Source organism: Limanda limanda, chromosome 1 (genome assembly GCF_963576545.1).
Source record: "Limanda limanda chromosome 1, fLimLim1.1, whole genome shotgun sequence".
NCBI lineage: Eukaryota > Metazoa > Chordata > Actinopteri > Pleuronectiformes > Pleuronectidae > Limanda > Limanda limanda.
The window spans coordinates 11,856,341-11,879,407 of NC_083636.1; the positions used below are offsets into that span (position 1 = coordinate 11,856,341).

A 23,067-nucleotide genomic window follows, 5' to 3' on the forward strand; every position below is an offset into this window, starting at 1 on the left:
ATACCTAAATTTACAATATTTGTAATAAACAGTGTTGCATTCAGATCTCATCACTGTTCTAATCTTTATAACAACACACACACACACACACACTGCATTGACTTCTATTCATTGTGGAAAGCCTAACAAACACTGACCTCAACCACAAACTCAGAAATGATGTTTAGCCTCATTAGAACTGGGCTTTAGTCCCCATTAGGTCCACTGGTCCTGACAAGGTAGTAGAGAGGTTACTGAAATGAGTACAAACACACACACACACACACAAAGGGTCATATAGCTTTTAGTTTTGTACTTTACACCATGGGGCTAAAATATATATGTAAAACCAGATCTATATAAGATACAATAAGGGAAAAAAAACATGCTAGAATAACTTTTTTATAATTTTTTTATTTTAAAGTTAATCCCGCTGTAGGGACATTTGCAGACAAAGGGATGTAAAAAATATAAAACAACAGTAAAAGCAATACATAAATAAACCTGCAAACAAAGGAAATTGAAAAATATATAAAATGCAAACTGATTATTTACAGTGTAACAGGATTGGACATTAATTTGTTGATTTAGCTCCAAATTGCAAATCACTGACAAATAAGAAAACAGCCAAACAAAAAGCACAACAGCAAGTAACAAAACTAATGAAAAAACGGACTTATTGAAGTGTTTTGTGATTTATATGTTAGATGTTTGTGTCTATCTGCCTGTGTGTGTGTGTGTGTGTGTGTGTGTGTGTGTGTGTGTGTGTATGTGTATGTGTGTGTGTGTGTGTGTGTGTGTGTGTGTCTGTCTGTCTGTCTGTCTGTCTGTCTGTCTGTCTGTCTGTCTGTCTGTCTGTCTGTCTGTCTGTCTGTCTGTCTGTGGCCCTGACTCCTTCCTCCCCGCCCCCAAATCTCAAGAGATGTTCTTCTCTCTCGCTCTCTCTAACTCTCTCTCACTCTCTTTCACTCTCTCTCTCACACACTCACAGTCTTTTCACATCGAAATCACCGCAAACTTTGAGCCATTCCAGAGACGATGGCGCAGTGGGCGCTTCTCCTGTTTTCTTTGTGCGGAGCTCTGCAGGGAGAAGGTGAGAAAGTCACTTGTTTGCGTGTTAGGTGCGAGTGTGATTGTAATCTGCGCACGATTTACCGCGTATTCGGTTCTGAGAATAGCACAGCCTCCTCTCGTGGTGGTGTAGGAGTTCAGCTGGAGCCTTGTTTCCATGACCTGTGTATGTGAGCGTGTGTGACCTCCCCTGCATACAATGTTTCTGATGTCTGTCTTAATAATAATCCACATGTCATCACCCCCCCACCTTCAGAGTCTCAGCATCCCACTATAGTGAAGTGCTGCCAGGAGGGGAGGGACGGGGCCCTGAGAGGACTGGACTGTGCAATCCTCCCCCTCATCTCCTCCTCACACACCTGCAGGTAAGAGACACCTGGTTTCTCCCAGCAACACTGCTCCTCCCAGTGGGTCTCATGATGGAGGTCATGAGGGAATGGGCCAGAGCCCTGGGCACAGACACTGAGAGCAAAAGAAAGATATGTTGTCTGGCAAAATTTGGTGCAGATCCAAATAAAAATCCAGATCTCATACATTTAAATGTGGTTTCAATGGTGTGAAATAGTTTTGTGTCTCAAATCTAACAACAGAAATAATACATTGTGTTTAGCTTTTCAATTGGGGGTCATTATACATCAGACTGGATTCAGAATAAAGTGAAAGTGTGAAACGTTGCAGGGGGAAGCTCATACGTGCTGTAGACCAGTGTATATCTTAAAAAAGCAGGAAATAGCCAACAGGGCTACGAGCCTGCAAATCATCTCCCCCAGCAACATGCGTCTCCCTGCAGGGGGGGGTTACCTCGTATAACTGGGCAGTAAGTACAGGGCGTTAAGTGGCCCCCTGGAGCACTTTAACACTGAAGGGCCCCCCGTTTGACTTTTAAAGAACAGGGAGGTGATGATTGCTGGAACCGAAAAAACACCTGGTCAACACATGGAGGAGGTCAGAGGAGGGAACATTTGCCACAGAAAGGCAGGAAGAGACTGGAAAGAGAATTCAAATCATCTAAATGAAGCATTTTCCAGTATAAAAAGAAATAAAAAGAATATGGGTTCTTTGTGTCATAACATTTAGTTATATATGTGTGTAGGTTACTTATAGTACCAAGTAAAAATGCAAGGTATTTCAACACAAACACTTGATCAACCCTATCTAATGTTAATTAGACAACTGCATCCCCGGGCGCCGTACATGGCTGCCCACTGCTCTGTGTGTCCTGCACCAGTTAAAAGCAGAGGTTAAATTTCCCTCCTTGCATGAGTGTGCTTGTGCATGTCTGTGCATGTGTTTGGGACAAATAAATGTATCTTAATCTTAAAAATCTTAATCTTAATTGTATCTTAATCTTAATCTTAACATTAAGATTTTCTTTCCATGCTCTGTTATCCAGCCCCTCTTTCTGTTCTGGGTGAGGTTTCATGCCAGATTTTGTGCCGTTTGTGTCCAGGATCGCTCAGGAGCGGTGCTGCGAAGCGACAGTCGTAGACCAGCTCTGCAACCAAGGCGTTCAACTGGCACAAAGTCAAGGGGCCTGCGAGACGGCGTTCTTCAACGGAGACCTCAGGCAAACACAAGTCTCCAAGGTGGCTCTTTCCCCTGATGTCAATATCTTCACCTCTACCTTCTCCTGACACTTTATAAATCATCTCAAATTGTGTGTGGATTTATTTTTTCTTTCCCTGGCCCCGTGTAGATCTGCTGTGACTGCTGCATGCTCGGCATGACTGCCCTGAATTGGGACTGCGAGCTGCCGGGTCTGACGCTGGGGAAACACTGTGAACACACGGCTAAAGCCTGCTGTGGCAATAACACGGAGGCCACACCAAAGCCTGAGGGTAAATAAAGAAGCATCTGTCTTCAGCCTTTCGTTTCTTCATTAGCCTCACTCTGTGTTATCCTGCTTTATACGCTCAGGTCAATGAAGACATCAGGAAAATAATCAATGGGATATCATTAGCGCATGATTTTATTATGCCTGGAAAACACAGGGCTGAATAAACAGCCTTGGTGACATAGATTGCTTCCCACAAGTCGGCCAGACAACCAGACAGACAAGGTCACAGGGGTATTCTCTGGGCTAAGCTGTAGACACGCTGCCAAATGGTGACTTGTTGCAGCTCAAAGCTTTTGTCTCCGAGCTGGCTTCACACTCGCAGGGAAGCTCGGATCTGCAACAACAATCACGTCAGTGGAGAAAAGGCAAATAATTGACTTGTCTCACGTGGAGCAAAGGTCGGGGGTGATAAGAGACAACAGAGACGTCGGTCGTACCTTGTGATGAGTTTTCTGACCTCTGTTCTCTTTAGGTATGCTGGGAATTTGATTGTGTTTGCTAAAAAAATAAAAAGAAGAAGGATGTGGTTGAATGTTGAGGAATCTTGGGTTGTTTTTTCTGTGTCCGTCCCACCTCTGTGGACACGATATCTCTTCAACACAGTTCGGGAACCTCTCAAAATTCGCAACAAAGCTCAACTTGGACATAAGGATGACTAAATTAGATTTTGGTGGTTTAAGATTAAAGGTCCATGTGACTGCATTCATCATATTTCACAGAATTCACACCCTAACGCCTTCCTTTACTGGCTCTTAAATTGTATTGCACCCAAATATCTTTTTAGATTTATTGACCTGGTACGTGCTCTCTCGATTTCTAAAGTCGAATTCATAGTTGTCCCTGTGATGCAAATGTTGGCATCCACCCATGTCCCCCTGGGTACGGAAGGACATCTGTGGATGACAACATTTGCAAAAGGAAAGTGTGATCAAGCTCCCGTGAGATCTGCGGATGGAGCCCTGCTGGTGTTAACCGCCGAACCTCAAGAGGAAGATGACACCAGTAGTTTTGGCACCTTCTTATCTTGTTATAGAAACCCTCCGTCTTCTATCAGCCAGTCACATTACTCCTGTGACACTGAGATGACTTCCTCTTCATTTGTGTCTGTGATGTTTTCAGGCTCCTCTTGCTCTCAGCTGACTGCAGCTAATGAAACATGTGACTGCCGTGATGGTTATCAGCTGGAAAATGGAGTGAAATGTGAAGGTACGTAATGCCAAAATTTAATATCAACTTTGATTTTTTTAGTTTGGTCCATGTCCCATCAGTTAACATGGACGAGGCGGGATCTATGACCTATTCTGCAGCCAGCCACCAGGTGGCGATTGAGAACCTTTGGCTTCACTTTTGGGGAGTTGTAATGTTGTCATGTGAGAATGTGATGGGTCAATCTACTGAAAATGCTCCAGTATACAAGTTTCATATTATTTAGTGGCTTTTTCTCTCCTCAGATATTAACGAGTGTCAACTTGGCAGCCACAGCTGCGTCTCCGGCCAAACCTGCATTAACACAGAGGGCTCCTTCCGCTGTCAGAGGGAAACCAGCTGTGGAACTGGGTACGAACTCCAGGATAACAACAATTGCCAAGGTAACCAGTCAGGACCACTGTGGAAATGACATAGATATAATTTAAAAAAAAAACAACTCCAATCCCAATATGGCTTGCTGTAATTGCTACGTGCTAAATTCCTTATAATCCTGCAATTATAATCCACCTAAAATATGCAGTTAGTGTGTGAGTTGAGTATTTGTTCAGATGCATTGTGTATTTATGATGCAATCATCTTGCTTGTTCCAGATATTGATGAGTGTGCTTTGGGGACCCATAACTGTGGACCAGACTTTACGTGCAACAACACAGTTGGCTCGTTCCGCTGCCACCCAACGGAGGGGTGCACTGGAGGGTTCATCCAGGACGCCATCGGCCGCTGTATCGGTAAGTTTGGTGTCACTCTCAAGTCAAAACATTCCACAGGTAAAAAGCTGAGCGGGTTTGCTGGATTTAGTTTTTTGTCGTCTCAGATATAAATGAGTGTGTGGCCAACACCAGTCCATGCCTGCCCGGACACACTTGCATCAACACAGAGGGCTCCTACACCTGCCGCAGGAACACAGTCAGCTGTGGAAGAGGCTATCATCTGATCCAGGACGGCACACGCTGTGAAGGTAGAAGCTGATACATGTATGTGCTGTGTGTAAATCAGAGACTGTAAATCAGAGACTGTAAATCAGAGACTGTAAATCAGAGACTGTAAATTAGAGACTTTAAACCATGGAATGTAAAATAGACAGCTGCTCTGAGAGTGCAAACCTCTGTCGGGGCTAATGCCCTTTCTCACCATGTCAAAGCAGTGTTTTCCATTAATTATCTAGATTCTACACTGTGGTGACTCGTCATGTTCTGCTTTGTCCCACCACAGTAATATAATGAACCAACTTTCCTTTACACTTCTCATGATAACTAGGAGATCTATAACTTGGTGTTTTGCTCTATTACTACATGGTATAGCTGTGTATATGCTTGTGCTAATGCCCATAAAGTTGTTACCGTTCACGCAAACAGTTGTATGCCTGCAAGTGGCGATAAACGCTTTCAACCAATGCAAGTCAGTGTCTGCTGTCAATCATGACCCTGATTTTACAGCATCAAAAAACAAATTAAATAATACATTTGGGGGGCTGTCCAATGATAAAGTTTATTGCTTTATCGTTGTATTTCACATTAATCTCCATGATACTTCCCTTCATCTGTCCTTCTCCCACTCGCTGGCCTCTCTCCTCACAGATGTAGACGAGTGTCGTACAGGAAACGTGTGTGGTATCCACGGCTGTGTGAATCTTGTGGGATCGTACCGCTGTGAGTGCAGAATTGGCTTCGTCTTCAACAGCATCCTCAGACTGTGTGAAGGTACTGTATTTACCTTTTTTTGTTAGCATTGTGTCCGATATGTCCATTGAATTTGTATTTTCACATCGACAGCGCTTTAGATCTGTTAATCATGACCTGTCCTCCGTGTGCTCTATAGATATCAACGAATGCAGGCATTATCCCGGACGACTCTGTGGCCACAAGTGCGAGAATACAGAGGGGTCCTACGTGTGCAGCTGCACCACGGGCTTCAGACTTTCCCAGGACAACAGAAACTGTGAAGGTAAACTGACTCAAATCACGTCTGAGCCTCTGTTAACTAAATAAATCCAGTTACACGCTACAAAGACATTTCCTTCTTACTCAGGATAGGGAGGTCAGTAATTGGGCGCAGGGTAAAACCCGATATGGAAGCAGATGTTTTCTTGTGTTCAAGTACAAGTTGTAAAGAAACATCTCATACCTTGGCCTCTTATGCCGACAGATGTCAACGAGTGTGAGGCAAACCCTTGTAGCCAGGAGTGCTCCAACGTGTACGGCTCCTACCAGTGCTACTGTCGCCATGGTTACCAGCTGAGTGACATCAATGGGATAACGTGTGACGGTTTGTTTTTATGCTTTTCATCGGCTGTTATTCATGTGGAGGGGAAGGAAATGTTTTCTTTCAATGTAAGAGACCTCATGGAAGGATGTTTTACTGGTTAACTCACCGATATGTCTGTGTCCTCCTCTCAGATATTGATGAGTGCGCTTTGCCAGCTGGAGGTCACGTGTGCTCGTACCACTGCTCCAACGCCCCAGGAAGTTTCTACTGCACTTGCCCGTCCACTGGCTACACACTAACCCCCAATGGACGCACATGTCAAGGTCAGCAGAGGGAAAACCTTCACCTCCATCGGTTTCAGACATTTTCAACTTTCAGGATCGGATGTATTTAAAAGGAATCTCAGTATCACCCCTGGTACAATATTAACAATTGAAATAATTATGTTGAAGTAAACGTACGGTCCTGTATCTGAGCCTGTCCAAGGTTCTCCCTACTAATATGTCATTTCCTGTCGTAACGTTTATTTCCTCCCGTGTTTTCAGACATTGATGAATGTGCAGCAGAGACTCACACCTGCTCTGTCTCTGAGGGCTGCTTCAACGTCCAGGGAGGATTTCGCTGCCTGTCCCTCCAGTGTCCTCAGAACTTCCGGGAAGTGTCACAGGGGTGAGAGATTAGAGCTTCTTGGTTATATCGAGCTGTTGAAATTAAAGAGTTGATTTGTCCTCCCTGAGCTGTGCATGATGCATCTCACACACCTATAGTTTATCTCTAAGACTCCGTCCTGTCATGTTTTTCATTTTTACACTTCAAACTGTTTTTATGAACTCATATCTCCTTTGATGTCACTTTGATTTTGGCCTGCGTTTGACGTTCTCCTGCAGCTTTCGTTGACAGATTATCTCCAGACTTCTCTCTGTTCTTTGCGTCTTTTAGCATTTCCTCCCTCCACCCAATGAGCCCTTCCTTTCATGTCTTCCCTTTCAGCCATTGTGAGCGCGTAACTTGCGAGTTCACACGGGACCCGGCGTCATGTCTCTCGCTTCCGCTGAGAATCTCCTTCTACAACATCAGCTTCCCCGCCAACACTCCCGTCCCCGCCGACGTTTTCAGGATGGGACCGTCCAATTCGGTCCTGGGAGACGACATGGTCTTGACCATAGCGTCCGGAGACGAGGAGAGATACTTCATCGTGCAGCCTCAGGCCCACGGAGGAGTGATCTCCCTGCGCCGTGCCTTGTCCGAGCCTCGGGACTTCTTTCTTACCGTGGAGATGAGGCTAATCCGTTACGGAACAGCACATCTATACATGGCCAAAATTGCTGTGTTTGTGACACACGAGCAGCCAATCCGACCCTCTGGAACTCTGCCATATTAGAAGTCTGTGTAAAATGTACACAAATAACTAGTAAAACAAATAGTAAATAATACAGCTAATATTTCAAGTCTTGTATCCACCACTAATTGTGGTTTTCCTTTTTCATCACAAATTCTCTTTTTTCTCCAGCATCCATTTGTAACATTCCCGACTTTTTTTATATTTCAGCTAATCCTTTTTTTGGACTGTGTATGTGGTCCAGGTATTACTCATCTTCTCTTCCTTATGCGACAAAAATAAATTGTCACATTTATGGTTAAATAAGGCAGAATCTCACTGCACAGAAAAATCGAACATTTTGGAATAAACACTTCACTTCGGTGTCTTGCTGAGAGACTCACGGTAGTCAAGGACCCTACATGCTTAAGTGTAGTAAAAAACATTAGAAGATGCCGAGTTTATTTTAATTCAGATGCAGCTGTGGGAATAATAGGACATTTCTTTCACCACTAGATGGGGCTCATAATCTGCTGCAGCTCTCCACAACACTATTGTTAATAAATTGGTGATGGAAGCTCAGTCTACCTCAGGTCTCTGCGGCAGCTTCACTTTATTTGTACTTTCTATGTGACTGGAATTAAAAAAAAGTGACAGATAAAAATGGCTTTTCACTCTTTAATATTTAAGCACACACACACATAAAGCCGATGGTTTCTGCCACTACTCTCGTGCTTCTTCCTCTGTGGTCATTTTTAATGTAGAAACCAACTTTTCCTATGATCCACTCCAAGCGGCCTCACCATCGGATCAAACAGGCCTCGCCTCAGCGGACGGCAAAGAAAAACAAGCGTGGCACTTATTTATGGGCACCTGGGGCCTGGCCAGCGTGGGCTCTCAATTAGTGGTGGAGCGGCATTACGGCTCACATGATGGATGGTGCTTTTAGTGTTGGTATTGGGTGGTTATCAGTAAATCTTCTGTAAATGATACTGAAAAGCCTGCTAGCTGCTCTGGATAAATGCAACCACACAATTTTCTGTTCCCTCTTTCAGTGTTTGGTGAATGTAGAGCTGATTGAAAATGCATAGATGGAAGGATTTTGGGGGATTATATGACCACCTTATTTATAAAATGCTAAATTATTTAATATATACATGAATAAATAGTGAAACACTGTATGATGATGATAATCGCATCTCAAATTTTATTTTATTTTAAAAAGAGGCTTTATATCCGTTATATTTTCGGCCCTTTGTTTTCTTTGCAGTATTACGCAAAAACTGCTGAACCAATTTTTATTAGTATTATTTGTTATTATAGACATTTTTGTTTTATTGTTTTTTTAGTAGGATTACGCAAAAACTCCTGAGCCGATTTCCACGAAACTTTGTGGTAGAACTCGGTGTGGGTCAGGAAAAAAGCCACAGAATTTTAGTGTGGATCCAGGATTTACTTTTGTCACTTTCTTTAACATTGTTGATTTCTCAGAGAATAATTCCCGGATCTAAAAAGTCAGGCCTGTTTAAGGGACTGATGTTTAGGAGTGTGTGCAATATGTTGCAGATCTGAATAAAAATCTGGATCTAGTGAATTTGAATGTGGTTTCATGAGGGGACTGTTGGGCCTTGGCGGAGGTATGGACTATAGTGAATGCCTTTAAATGTATTCTGTCAAACATTTTACATTTCCATCAGTGTTAATATGATGTAATTTGACCAAATCAAGTGACATGCATTCTTACATTCCCTCCGCTGATTTTCTCCTAGTCTGTTTTCAACCACACAATCATCCCTGTGGCTTTGGCCTTTTAGTGAACAACTTGGACTCACCTGCTCGCGGCTTATTACACGGCTCCGCTCTCGCTGTACTTTCTGAGGTTATGTTTGAAAGCGGCACTGTCTTCACACTGGGGAAACCCTCACGAACACGATTCCACGGTTTGGCCTCTCTCTGAGGCACTCGTCGCTTGGTTAACCAGAGAGGTCTATGGGGCTATTCAGGTGTTGCCAGGGTTTTTCTCTTATTGCTCAAGTCAACTTTTGGTCGAACTGCTGTATGTTCCTGTATGCCTGTTTTCCTCTTTTCTTGGAACACGTCATAACTCCTTTTTCCCCCCATTTTGATTCCCTCCATACTTTCTCATACTTTTTTGTATCATTGCTGTCTTTCCTTTATAGATCCAGACCGGATGTTTCGATGGGTTTACGTTGTATTAAGGCCTGCCCATTTGGAGACGCCAGCTGTGCTCTGAATCCCGTCCACATCATCACCTACAGCCTCCTCTCTCTGCCATACTTCATAGATTTCAGCGCACCTGAGGGTACGGCAAATTAATTTCTTAGAAACCGCTTTCTGACATTCACAGTTGATAATCTGCATGTGCCTTCATTAAGATTTTGTATCATATTACGTGACTCGGTAGCTTCTGAAAGCAATTATTTGCAGCCTCATTGAAATTTCCGTCCTCCAACCTGCCACAGCTCATAAGATTCAATTACATATTCCAACCCACAGCACAATTGTTTAATTGCAGCACAAATATCTGATTTTGTAGAAGCGGATGCACTTTTGTGGTTTTCCTCCATTGGGCTAATAAAAGCTTGAAACCCTTTCGCCCGACAGAAATTGTTTTCCTGCGGACCGTTGTGGCAGCCTACCCTGCTGATCCCAGCAGAGCGACTGATGTATTTTTCGAGATCACTTCAGCTGATGAACAGTTCTCCTTTGACGTGGAGAAGCGCTTCCACCAGAACAAGATTATGGGTAAGAGGAGATCATGCCACTTGGACCCAGGCAGCCGATCCTTTACCAAATCACTTATTACTATTACTAATCACTATTGTATTATATACATTGACTTATTTTATATATGTGCCTATACTGAATTTGAGTCGTCCCTCAGGTGTTGTGCGGCAGGTGAAACCGATCATCGGCCCCCAGGATCTGGAGCTGACGGTGGCTATGAATTATGTCAAGTCAGGAGCCATTTCCCATCAAAATGTTGTCGTCATACGCATCTTTATCTCTGAGTTCTGGTTCTGATCCGAGTCAAGAAAGGAAGGAAAGTACTACATCTGTGAAATAACACGTAACTTGTCGTATTAAAATAATGCCACATTTATTGTGTGGAACATTGCAGGTACAGTTGCAACCCATCCAGGACATGAGTTCAAAGTATAGCCAAAATATAATTATTATTCCCCGATCAGCACCAACATTTACTGGGTTTGTTCCTGACCCAAACTGCTTCCTTCCACCAAGTTTGTGGATATTGATTTTGTAGTTTTTGCATAATTGTTACAAACAAACAAACATAAAGGAAAACTACTTCCTTGAAGGCAATAACCAGCTATCGTCTTGTTATAAGTTGTTTAACCCCCTGGAACTATCTGACGTTGCTTAATTTCATCTGCTTCAACTGACCAGCTCTATAATGCATCATTTGATATAAATGAAAAATAAAACTATGTTTTGTACCGTCAGGCCATAAAAGTGTCCGTGAATAATAAAGACTTGGTGCTGTTATTTGTATTCGTGTTTTTACCGAGGAGAGCTCCACCACTGCTCCAGTCCTCTTCTAGTCAGCATAATTTAGGTTTCCAGGATTTCTAAAATCTGAGAGGATGTCCTGTTTTTCCTGTAACCCAACTCTTCTGATTCTTCATCGCACCCTACACCACTTCCAGTTTGTGAGGGTATTTCCAGTTTCTCCGCTCAAAGGAGGATGAATAATGGGAGTCCTATACCGGGAATGTTTGCTTCTTGGAATATTCATCTCAAAGCTGACAAATTGCTTGAGGTGGATACCTCTTACCATCCATAATCCACCCTCTTCCATGTTGATCGGCCTCTCACCACTTCTGAGCTGCGCCCTGCCAGTGAAAACACAGGGGACAAGCATGTGGAGGAAAATCCTGTAATCTAAACGCCACCACTTTACATGGAAATCTCAGAGGCTTGTCCTGTGGCTTCTTTTCTTTTTTTTTTTCTGCAGCTGCAACAATTGTCCCACAACGTGTCCGGACCTCAATGAAACGATCTTCAGACCTTTTAACTGTGGCCTCAGGCGAACTGATCTAAGATGTGGCTGCAGCTGCAACTTGCAAAACTTCCACCTCAGAAATGAGTGGGTGTAATGTTGTGCAGCGTGTTTAAATATAGCACAGGCAGAGATGATGATGTTCTAACCAGAGGTGATTGTGTTGGATGACGATGGATGGATGGATGCACTTCATGGCTTTTGTCATGGTAGCATATGTTGTACATAATTTTTAATACATTTTTAATGTGTTGTATTATTCTTTACACATCTTAGGGAGAAAACACATAAAGTCCACTGCCCAGTCTACTGATATAAGACAGCAGAGTGTTTTCAGAGAGAGGCTCAGTGTTAAAGCAGATTATAATGACTTAATATCATAATCCTATTTATTTTCTATTTACTTATCTAGTAGCTTATGTAGGCATATATTGATATATAGTCTGACCTGCCTTGGGTTGCAGTTGCTGCTTTAACATCGCACTCTCCCTTTTTAGATCTATCTATCTATCTATCTATCTATCTATCTATCTATCTATCTATCTATCTATCTATCTATCTATCTATCTATCTATCTATCTATCTATCTATCTTTCTATCTATCTATCTATCTATCTATCTATCTATCTATCTATCTATCTATCTATCTATCTATCTATCTATCTATCTATCTATCTATCTATCCATCCATCCATCCATCCATCCATCCATCCATCCATCCATCTATCTATCTATCTATCTATCTATCTATCTATCTATCTATCTATCTATCTATCTATCTATCTATCTATCTATCTATCTATCTATCTATCTATCTATCTATCTATCTATCTATCTATCTATCTATCTATCTATCTATTTATCTAGTACTTCTTAACAACAACAACAATAATAACAATAATAACAATAATAATTATAACTGAGCAGGCGTTGCAGCCTGAAGAAAACAATGTCTTCTTTAATTACTTTATATAAGAGGGGTCCCACAATCCAGTTTGATTATTTCAGCTTTGTTCTTTCATGCTACATATTCCTCTTTGGATTATATATTTTATAATCCACCTATTATGGCGATCACATTGCACATTAAGTGTGTTTAATTAAATCATTCAATCGCTGACTCCCAGTATAAATCCTCCCATCACTTGGTACTGGGATGTACGGAAGAGGATTAGGGCCACTGTGGAAAAAACAAGTGAGTTCTGAGTTTAAAGTCAGAATTCTGACTTTTTTCTGAGAAAAACGTCAGAATTCTGAGTTTAAAGTCAGAATTCTGAGATTAAAGTCAGAATTCTGAGATTATAGTCAGAATTCTGAGATTATAGTCAGAATTCTGAGTTTAAACTCAGAACTCACTTATTTTTTCCACAGTGGCCCTAATCCTCTTCCGTAGGGATGGGACTCTGGTGGCAGAGAGTAGCAGCGTCATCCCAGCAGCTAGAGGAGACGAACAGCTGAGTCAAAACAGCAGCACATGCTCTGACTCCGCCTCCGCACCCGGGGCTCAACCAATAGCGCGGCACATACTCACCCGGAAGTCCCGCCCACACGCTCGAAAGCAGGCAAACATGGCAGCTGTTAGCAACCAGGACATCTCTGCCTCCATCGGCGGCCTTTTGAATGAGAAACCCGGCGCGGAGCACCTGCAGGTGTTGAAGACGTTCACGGCTGCGCTGCGGGACAGAGAGTACAGGTGAGGACATGTTGTCCACGGCCTGTAATCAACGGGAACTGAGGGCGTTAGCTTCCAGGCTAATGTAGCCTGGAGTCACTGCTCACGTCCTGAGGGCTGCAACATCATTCAGAGTGATGAGTTCCAGGATTAGCTTTGTGAGTTGATTCAGTAATACGACTACAACGAAGCTGCACTCTAATAATAACAGTAGATATTCAGATTCACAGTTTTCACAGCAGACATTTCGGATTGTCATAGCAACAGAATTAATATCACTGATGATGCCAGTATCACAGCAAAGAGTGAAGCTTCAAGAAGAAATCAACTGTGTAAATTCAACTTCAGTGTCACTCCACATTCATTTCCTTGGCTTCCACCATGTTTAGGAACCACTGACATGAATTCAAACTGCTGACTTCCTCTTCTCTGTCTGCCCACTTCCTGTTAGGGATGACGTGGAGGAGCGGGCGTTCTCCAGTCTCCTGCAGGTCCTCACCCGGCTCAGCGAGGAGCTGCAGGCCGCTGGAGAGACCAGCGAGGAGCAGCAGTCTGTCGGCCTGCAGCTGCAGCTGACCGCCGAGTGCTTCAGGGCCCAGAGGAACTCCTGCGTCCAGAGCACACGCAACCAGGGTCTGCTCAGGTGATACGCTGTGTTGTTGAGACAGGAGGGTCGTCACCTGCGGATATTCTTTGCTAATTTAGAAAGGCCCAACTTTTTGCATCAAGGTCTATGAATTATTCCCTGGGAAAAAAATGAAAATATCCAAATTACCACCCAATCCCACATGTTCATTAAAAGCTCAAAATGATTCCCTGGATCATCACCAAAATTAAAGACTTTCTTCCCCGATCCGTACCACTACCACCCACATCCTCCTTCCACTTGCGTGGAAATCTGTTCATTTGTTTTTGTGAAATCTTTCTTGCAAACAAACAAGTCATCTGAGTCATTTGTCTTAATTTGTATAGTTTAGTCCCACAAATTACGATTACCAATCAACACGTCTTTGACACAGTCTCAACGACATTTCAAGATGAACTGTAGGCGTATTGTGCATTCCCATGGTGTCGGAATAATTGAAAAAAATTGTTCCTGACTTGGAAAATTCCAACAACGTCACCTCAAGTTATATAAGAACCACTCATATTGTTGGAAGCAGTTCACTCAATTGCACAGAAAATGCTGTTGTATTGCATTAAATGTGTTCATGTTATTATGTCCACCTGCCAATAACTTTAACCAAAGATATAAGCAAAGACTCATCTAAATGTACATTAAGCACAAAATAATCTAATTTTCTTCATCTAGGGGACTCGGCTTCATAGATGTATCACTTAAACTTCTGCACTTCCTTCAGAGCACACATTTGGAGAGTACCGATGGCATATTTGAAAGTAAGTCCTGAATTGTGTCATTCATCAATACTAATAAAATCAGATGATCTTCAGAATAAACCTTGTACATACTGACCTATTAAACACCCTTTCTTCCAGCTGTGCGTTGTGGGATCCAGTTCCTCGGTAACTTGGCTGTGGGACACCAAATGTGTAAAGATGACATTTGGCGGCTGAGCTTCCCAAATCTCTTCCTGTAAGTTGTGTGCGACACGAAATAAAGATTAGAAAATCATTATAATTTAAACTATTGCTGAACATGTGTGAGCAGGGAGCTGCTCGGGGCTAAGGATGAGAAGACGGTGAACTACGCCTCCATGGTTCTCCACACGTGTCTGGATGAAGCCAAGGTGGAGGACATGTCGGAGCCGCAGAACATCCAGCTGGCCCTCAGGGTGATGGAGCTCTGCAGGACTCAACCTGACCTGGACTGGACGTACGTGTGTTTGTGTCTGTGATGGTGTTGGTAATGCAATATGCAGGTCATGTGTAAAAAGTTCACATTTTCCACTTCTCATTGGTAAAGTTTTAATTTGTATTTATGAATTTCCAGGGTTCTCATTGCAACACAGCACTTTCTCAAATCTTCAGCTCTGGTGGAGAGCATGTACACAGGGATGTCTCACCTTGAACGGTACGTCACTTTCACTGCAGAGACAAACATGCATCGAAATTAAGAAGACTATCTCCCACAGAAACTGACATGCTGGGAGACAGAGTTGTTAAATCTAGTTTAATGGTTTCAGATTCTGATCCTGCCTACACGTCACAGAAATAGAAACCAGCACAGATACAGACATTTTTAAATCTAAAATTATGCCCGAGATATGTAACTTCCTGATTTGTTGTTTTCAGGGTGACGTTGCTGGAACTGCTCTTTGCCCAGCTGAAAGAGGAAGACTCCGAGGAGTGCGGCGTCCCACCCAGCGTGGCTCGTTTCGTGGCTCATTCCTTCCAGACAGGTTGTGGAGCAGTGCTCACACTTGCCACTGGTTCTGCCTCCAGCAATGAGGTACAGAGATACAGATAAACTAGATTTTAAGATTTGGATTCAAACTATGTCAAACTTTTAGTAGAGTGTTTTTTTCCAATAGCAGTTTTACCGTTCACATCTTTTCCTTGAGTGACTGACACACGTTGGTTGTAATCCCCTGCAGGTCCTGCAGGAGGCACTGACAGTGATCAGTCTGCTTGATGTTTTGTGTGAGATGACCTCAGACCAGAGACAGTTCATGTTCCTGCAGGACCATCCTGACCTTCTCCCGACCACTGTTGGTAAATGAAAACACACACTCACAACCTCACTGACCGGTTCCACAACTGGAGTCTGTGGGTCAGATTTGGCTGTCCTAGGGTAAATATGTCAGCTACACACCATAGATACTCTTTGAAATGGTGCTGTGGAAGATCCAGATCCCCATTAAATCACCCACAGGAAAACAAATTAAATTCCTGCTCGCAAATGCAGATAAGTTTGACAGAAATCACATAATTGGTTATTTAAACAACATGTCGAAAGTTTATTTATCTGGAAATCCAATTCCATCTTCTGAGTGAGGAGCCGTATTGGTTTCAACTAAAGCCTGGTAAATAACATGTTGTATTTTCTCCTTTTCTCAAAACTTTCTGCTTTCCCTATTTACGCTTTCCCTGCAGAGCTCCTGAGGCAGGTGCACACCATAGGGAAGGCCAGTAAGAATATGTTCAGTGCTGCTCAGAACTTCTCCTCCCTCGGGGGAGATGGAGACTCTTCTCCTGTCACCGGCTTCAAGGCTCATCTCATCCGGCTAATAGGAAATCTCTGTTACAGCAACACCAACAACCAGAACAAGGTTTGGATTAAAAGCATATCCATTGATTTTAGATTATTTATATACCCCCTAATAGTGCTAATAATGATGGTTTGGAAAAATATATATTTGAAAAATATATAGTTGACAGAAGGGAAATCAAGGGCCATATTATTTAAAATCTGAATACTTGTTATTTTTCAGTGGGTTGTTTTCTTTTCTAATCCACCCTTGATCAGTCGAAGTTAATGGGTCAAGGAGAGAATGAGGTTTCGGCCGTCGTAGTCAGATCTAGCTCTACATTCATTTGCGTCTTTTTTAGAGTCTAATCCTCATCAAACCACGTGACGTGTGAGGACTGAGAAAAACTGAGGAGCACACATTAGTGTAATATCTAAAGGAACATGAGGCTGTGTGTGTTCCTGTGACTGCGAGTTTACCAATTCTTTCAACACAACTGTTGGTTTTGCACTGTAACACGAAACATTCCGTCTGTGGTGATTTTATCTCTTTGTCTCCGTCTGTCAGCATCTGATTTATTATTATTATTATATTAACATAAAAAACAAATAAATGATGAAGTGGATGGGGAGGAGTTGGCCTCTATCTATGCTACATTATAGACTCAGTCCTACTTAATAGAAACAGATTTGTGGAATGCTTGTGGGACGGCCACCCTCAGTTGGCCTCTCTATAATATTTATGGATGCTGATCTGTGGTCTGTCAGTGGTCAGAAATCACCCCATATCTGTTTTCACTAAGATCTCTTCCAGTAAACGAAATGTCATTCTGTTCACCTTTGGGAGATATTGTAATTTAAGATGTGCATGCAAAGCCCTGAACGGCCTGTACCGAGCTGAAGTCGGGTTCCAGTCACTTGTTATTCATCTCTTTATGGGTTTGGACATAATGTAAGCAACTTCAGACAATCCCAGTGAAAGTGGAAAACGCAGACCTGGGTGCTTGTGCTCGTCAGCGACTTTGTGTCTCTGACAGTTGAAATGACATTTACATTTTCTGAAACTCAGCAGCCTGGCGGTGTTTCTGGAGCTCCCAGTAGTGTATTTGAAGGGCGACCACAAAGGCAAGAGGAGGGCAACAGTAAGCAAAGTCAACAATTGAGCCTATAGAATCAGACGAATGATAAAGAGCAGATCACCCTGTTGTGACGGTCGCACACTTACCCACAACCACACTGCTGCTTCTGCATAGACATTAGGCTCCGCTCGGGACAGGGACGCTCGGGTCGAATCCGGTTCTTTACATAATGAATTTGTACTTTTTCTTGAAACAGTATTGGCTGGCTAGACTGCACCGCTCGACCAAATCCTACAATTCACCCAAATGTTTCTATGGAAGATTAAAACGGTGGTGATGAGAGCGGGCAGCCTGTGCCTGTGGTATGTTTGCTTTGTCAGACCACAGAAAGCATGGACATCAGACAAAGCAAGCAAAACATGTTGCTGCTTTTCATTTGACACTCACCTATTGCCTTGAAATTGTGTCAGAAGGTTATCAAAACACAAATGTTGCTTTTAACATTTGTAACCTGAGGTTTTCTTTTGTTTTTGCAGGGTTACTTAATTTAAATATTGTCTACAAACACAACAATGAAACTCGAAGAAATGTTGTCGTGTGTGTTGTACCTGCTGGAAGAATGTCAGTAATTCTAACTGCTATTTGATTAATCAATACCAGTTAACTCTTTAACATGTCACAAAATTTGTTTTCCTCAGGTGCGAGAACTGGAAGGCATCCCCCTCATCCTGGACAACAGCAACATAGACAGCAACAACCCATGTATCCTTTATCTGACCTAGAAACAAAATGTACAGAAGTTGCAAATTTTGCAACTTGGTTCTGGAAGTTCAGTTGTAGGTAAACATGTTCCCGGTAGCACTGGTTTGTTAGGAATGCAATTTGCCTTCTGTTATGTTATGCCTTCTGTATATTGTTGCATTTTTCTTCCACAGTGGTGCTTTTGTATTAGATTGCATATTGATATGCTTCAATGTTTTATCAGCCTCACAGACACTGAAACAAGAGGAGCAGAATATTATCACACGCATCACTATGATATGATTCAATAAAACAGCACCACTAACTATGGCCTCTGTTTGACATACTGTCAACAATAAGAGAACAGTGCAGGCTTCACACAGATGGGATTTATCTGTTTTATGGGTTTGCATCAGATTGCTCTGGTTAACCTGATACAGTGAAAACTCTGCACTGTCACTGGAGGCTCCGCTCCCACTGCAACTTGGTACAATCAGCTGATGTGAACCAGCAGGGTTTGACCTTTGACCTGGGAGAGGAGGTACATACGTTTTTCTGTGCCAGCTTCTTATCCTCGGCCTCTGCTTGGCTTCCAGCTACCAGTGGGTATCTGTTTGCTAAGCAGTGGGCGGTGTGCCAGGCTGTTTTTAACCAGGTCAATAGGCTGAGCCAATCTTCTGTCCCCATGCACCCTCTTGTACATGCTTACACACACACACAAACACACACATACACATGCTGGTCACCCCTTCCACTGGTTTCATGTAGGCATTTGTTTCTGTTCAGTGACAGATTAGCATTAAAAAAGGTAATTGGATTTCTGCATGAAACTTTCGAGGGATGAGTTTAACTTGTTTGGTTATTGTGGTGTCTATGTCCATTGCCTTTCATGGCCCACTGCACAGCATGGTTAGCTTGGTTCGTGAGCGACCTTGTGCGACCTTTCTACAGGTTTGGTTTCTGCAGATTGTGTCAGAGAAAGCAGAGTGATACTGTTGGACAGGACTTGTATTTGCTTATTTGAATGTAATTTGATTGGGTGCCTGTGTGGCCGCTTGAAGGGTTAACAAGCAAAGCGACAGAACCACAGTACAGTTCCTAATGCCTGACATCACCCCATTCAAAGTATATTTGCATTGAAGCTTCCACAGTTAATTTAATTCCGGTTTAAAATTCTGATAATTTCCTTAACTGGGTAACCTTCAGTCATCAGCCAATGGGCCATCTTTGCCATCAGGAACATCCTTGAACACAACGTGCCAAACCAGGAGCTGGTGGCCGAGCTGGAACGCCGCGGCCCCGCTGACTACTCTGCTCTCAGGGAGCTGGGATTCATGGTGGAGGAGCGAGATGGAGGTTTGCTGCTCAAAACTGTGAGGAAAGACTCGTAAAAACCTCGGAGCAGCAGCCAGGAAGAAGAGAGAGCCTCGACCCACTAGCAGGTTTTCACGTGAAGTCATTGTTCAGGAGGGAATAAAGTACATGTGCATGCGCTTGTGTGAACATGTACTTATAATGTACTGACGCCTCCTTTATGTTACCCAGTATTTAAGAAACGGAACAAAAAGATTTGTGCCTGTCCGGAAAAACTTGACAGCCATGCCACAGATAAAAGTAAACTGCTTTTTAATTTAAATATATCTATAGTCAAGGTCTAAGAAGTAGTATTAGTACTAGTACTCATGCTCAGAGGAGCTGGAGTCGTGACTGGAGTCTGGGAAATGAAGCTCATGCTGGTACTTTTTTGGCGAAACTGATGCTTTGTGGTCTGTCCAAAGACAAAAAGCACCGCAGTGTCCGGGTCTTTTCACTTTCCACTGACACTGATGTTACCAGCAGGGGTTCGGGGTTTAATTCCAGGCCCGTAGTGACCTCTGCCGTAACCGTGAAAACAGAGAACAACCACAAAAACTCAATGTCATTAAACCCCTCACCACAACAGCTGATTAAATGGTTGTGTCTTTACCAGAGGGACAACGACATTTTCCTTTTTCCTCTTTCAAAGTCTTAAAATACCTGCTTATTTAAAGTGACATAACATTATTAATATTATAATCTAAGGACATTGCGAAAGGCAATAACAAAGAATAAACTGCATGTTTTGTAACTTAACAACGCTCAGTGTACAGCAGGAGTCTGTCACTATACCTGTGCTGGCTTTTGCAGTGCTTCTTCTATTAACAGAGTTTTATACTCAACATAGATTAGTGAATTCATCCTCATTCATCCACTCATTCCTAATCTTCTATTTCTATCTAATTGCAGTCATATAGATAAATAAACCATGAGGGCTTATAGCGAGCGTCATCGATCGTTAACCATCTTCCAGTTCAGGTTTTATACCTTTGACTACTTTTTCTTCAAGCTTTAATAGAGTTTTACTGGATTATAGACTTTTGTAGAGATTTATAGTAAATACCGTAGGTGCTATTTAGCTGAAGTTATGTGAGTGTGTGTTTCAGCTTCTTGTGTTGATCGATGATAGTGGATGAGTGATGGATGGATGAGAGCGTACTAACTAAACGTGTGAGTGAGTGAATCAGACCAGAAGCATGAGTTTGCAGAATGACATCCCTCCGTGTTCCTCCCGTTGCTGGATAAGCTGAATGGTCCTGACACCTCAACAATGCGGCGCTTTACGGGCCTGCCCACACCCTGCTCCACCCTGTTTGCTCTGCCTCTGATTTTTAATGACAAAATGTATTGAAACAATCGGCTCGACTCTCCCCTCAATCCACTGGCATAGTGGAGGGAGCTTATGCGGTTCCGGTCCCCAGGATTTCAGACGGCTAACAAAACAGCTGTTACTCGCGCTCGACTGGCTGGCTGCAATGCTTTTCAGCCCCACAGGAAAGAGGCTGTGCGAGTCAGCCAGGCTGAATGAGGTGGCACGGCCACGGTCGTCTGTTCACCTCCTAACACATTAGCACCACATCAGTCAAGGCCAGAAGTTGTTGTTTCCCATATCAGCGTTTTATCCAGCAGGCCTCAGCCATATTGTCTTTGTGCCTTCTGGTTTGATAGTGACCTTAAAGAGGGAAAACACAAAAACACTTAATCAGGGTATAAACCACATGCTTCATGTTCCGGTCAAATATGTTTATAAAATGCCCAATAAAGAACTGTGTGAGTGACAAACAGCTTTTTGTAATGATTTTAATAAGGAGGCCAATAAGCTTCAGATGTGACATGAAAATCAAGAGGCATTAAAAGGATACTCAGATTTTATTGGTAAAAATGCAAAAAACCATATTTGTAAGTGATGCAGACTTTGTTTAGCCACAGGACAAAAAACTTAAATTAGCTGTATTTCAAGTCATAACTACACTTTTTTCAGGAAGCAATGAGCTGCTCCTTGTCACCGAAAGCACCATTAAGACAACTGGAAACAGTCTCCTTCATCTAACGCTTCCAATGTACTATCTACCTTCAACCTCCACATATCTACTCATGTACAATGGTTTTTCCGCCTGTGAGCTACTTTGAGTTGTGAAGCATCGCGTCCAGATTGACGATCGGAGCTGCTCGGGTAATAAAACACATAGGGTATTTACAACTTCAGGAACTTTGATCAAAGACATATATTCCAAATAATTTATAACTATAACAAATCTGAATACAATGACATTAGAAAACAATGGTAAATAGCAACTTTGTTTCCCATCTATAAATGACATAAAGTGCCACGTTCCTCATATAAAAATATACTCTTCAAATTGTTTTGTAAGTTATATAAAGCCTAAATAAACATTTCTGAATACATTAAGGGTGCCGTCCAAAAATAGCTGTGAGGACTTTGATCCTCTCGTACCCCCTTCTGTGTGGTTAGGGCACATGCCATCCACCCAGGCAGGCCTAAACCGCGCTGGAAGGCCTTGTGTAAGCAGAGGCCACCATGTGGAATTCCACGTCTCCGCTGCTCATGGGAACGTTGGATGTATCTGAATCTGTTTGCACCTCTATGGAGTTCCACTGAGGCTTACACGCCGTTCTCAGAAGTCAAGAGCCCCTCCGAAAAAAACAAAACAATGAAAACAGTCAGGATTTTAAGTGACGCTGAAGCTGACATGTCGAATACTTAAAATAGTATGTCAGTGGTTTCTGCCTCTTTGGGTCTTGGTTCAACAAAAGGGGGTCTGGCCCCTGGTGGGAATACGTCCATGAGAGAGGGCTCAGGGCAGCACTCGACAGCACCAGCCCACCAGCGGGAAAAAAAGTGTGACTATGTGAGTGCAAAAGAAAAATAATTCAAATATAGCAAAGTACCTTTCCTACCATTGATAAAGTGAATGAAAAACGGGATTTAGCTGCAGCTTGAAAAACAGATCTGCAGCAACTGAAGATCATTAACGAAAGGAAAAATAGTATGCTATCCATCCTAAGACTTATAAGACATAAATAATCTTATTTTTATTTTCAGTGTTCAAACAAAATACAGTGTCAGCGTACAGTTAAAATATTCCACCGCCACCTTTTCAATATCCATCAGGAGTCGGATCTCCTCAGAGCACTTTGCTTCCAGTTAGCGTGTTTCCGCTCTTCTCCACATCCAACAACAGTTCTTGCTGCTTTTCTCTCACTCGTGCACGATGTCTGTAAGTGACATGAATGCAAGATGTTGCTTTTCTCTGCGAAAGAGGAGATTGAATCCCCTCACCAGCAACGCGTTTTTCCGCTTCATGTCACAGTCACATGTTTTGGACACGCTCGCCAGACTTCATGTTCCATTTCACGCGTGTCTTTCCTTTATTTGAAGAATTCCAAAT

At 42.7% G+C, this 23,067-nt stretch overlaps 2 protein-coding genes across 2 annotated transcripts; both read left to right on the forward strand.

Moving 5' to 3' along the window:
* Positions 1 to 1,017: 1,017 nt before the first annotated feature.
* On the forward strand, positions 1,018 to 11,147 carry LOC133008637 (fibulin-1-like). The gene is made up of 16 exons (XM_061075885.1): positions 1,018 to 1,072; positions 1,307 to 1,415; positions 2,501 to 2,636; positions 2,747 to 2,888; positions 4,007 to 4,093; positions 4,339 to 4,476; positions 4,687 to 4,824; positions 4,911 to 5,054; positions 5,674 to 5,796; positions 5,915 to 6,040; positions 6,242 to 6,361; positions 6,493 to 6,624; positions 6,847 to 6,970; positions 9,806 to 9,942; positions 10,245 to 10,385; positions 10,525 to 11,147. Exons 1-16 carry the CDS (start codon positions 1,018 to 1,020, stop codon positions 10,662 to 10,664), a joined length of 1,992 nt encoding a protein of 663 aa, XP_060931868.1. The 3' UTR covers positions 10,665 to 11,147.
* A 2,067-nt stretch (positions 11,148 to 13,214) lies between these two features.
* atxn10 (ataxin 10) lies at positions 13,215 to 21,439 on the forward strand. Its single transcript, XM_061069641.1, has 11 exons — positions 13,215 to 13,354; positions 13,785 to 13,976; positions 14,646 to 14,731; positions 14,831 to 14,927; positions 15,003 to 15,167; positions 15,285 to 15,365; positions 15,587 to 15,743; positions 15,889 to 16,006; positions 16,388 to 16,563; positions 18,259 to 18,322; positions 19,508 to 21,439. The coding sequence occupies exons 1-11, from the start codon at positions 13,230 to 13,232 to the stop codon at positions 19,690 to 19,692; spliced, it is 1,446 nt and encodes a 481-aa protein (XP_060925624.1). The 5' UTR covers positions 13,215 to 13,229; the 3' UTR covers positions 19,693 to 21,439.
* Positions 21,440 to 23,067: the final 1,628 nt, after the last annotated feature.

Bases quoted from the DNA above. Each gene is read 5' to 3' on its own strand.
- atxn10 (XM_061069641.1), top strand. From the start codon at position 13,230: ATGGCAGCTGTTAGCAACCAGGACATCTCTGCCTCCATCGGCGGCCTT. The intron at 14,732-14,830 runs GTAAGTCCTGAA...CCTTTCTTCCAG, and splicing joins TACCGATGGCATATTTGAAA to CTGTGCGTTGTGGGATCCAG. The intron at 15,168-15,284 runs GTACGTGTGTTT...ATGAATTTCCAG, and splicing joins CAACCTGACCTGGACTGGAC to GGTTCTCATTGCAACACAGC.
- LOC133008637 (XM_061075885.1), top strand. From the start codon at position 1,018: ATGGCGCAGTGGGCGCTTCTCCTGTTTTCTTTGTGCGGAGCTCTGCAG. The intron at 2,637-2,746 runs GTGGCTCTTTCC...GGCCCCGTGTAG, and splicing joins GGCAAACACAAGTCTCCAAG to ATCTGCTGTGACTGCTGCAT. The intron at 6,041-6,241 runs GTAAACTGACTC...TTATGCCGACAG, and splicing joins GGACAACAGAAACTGTGAAG to ATGTCAACGAGTGTGAGGCA.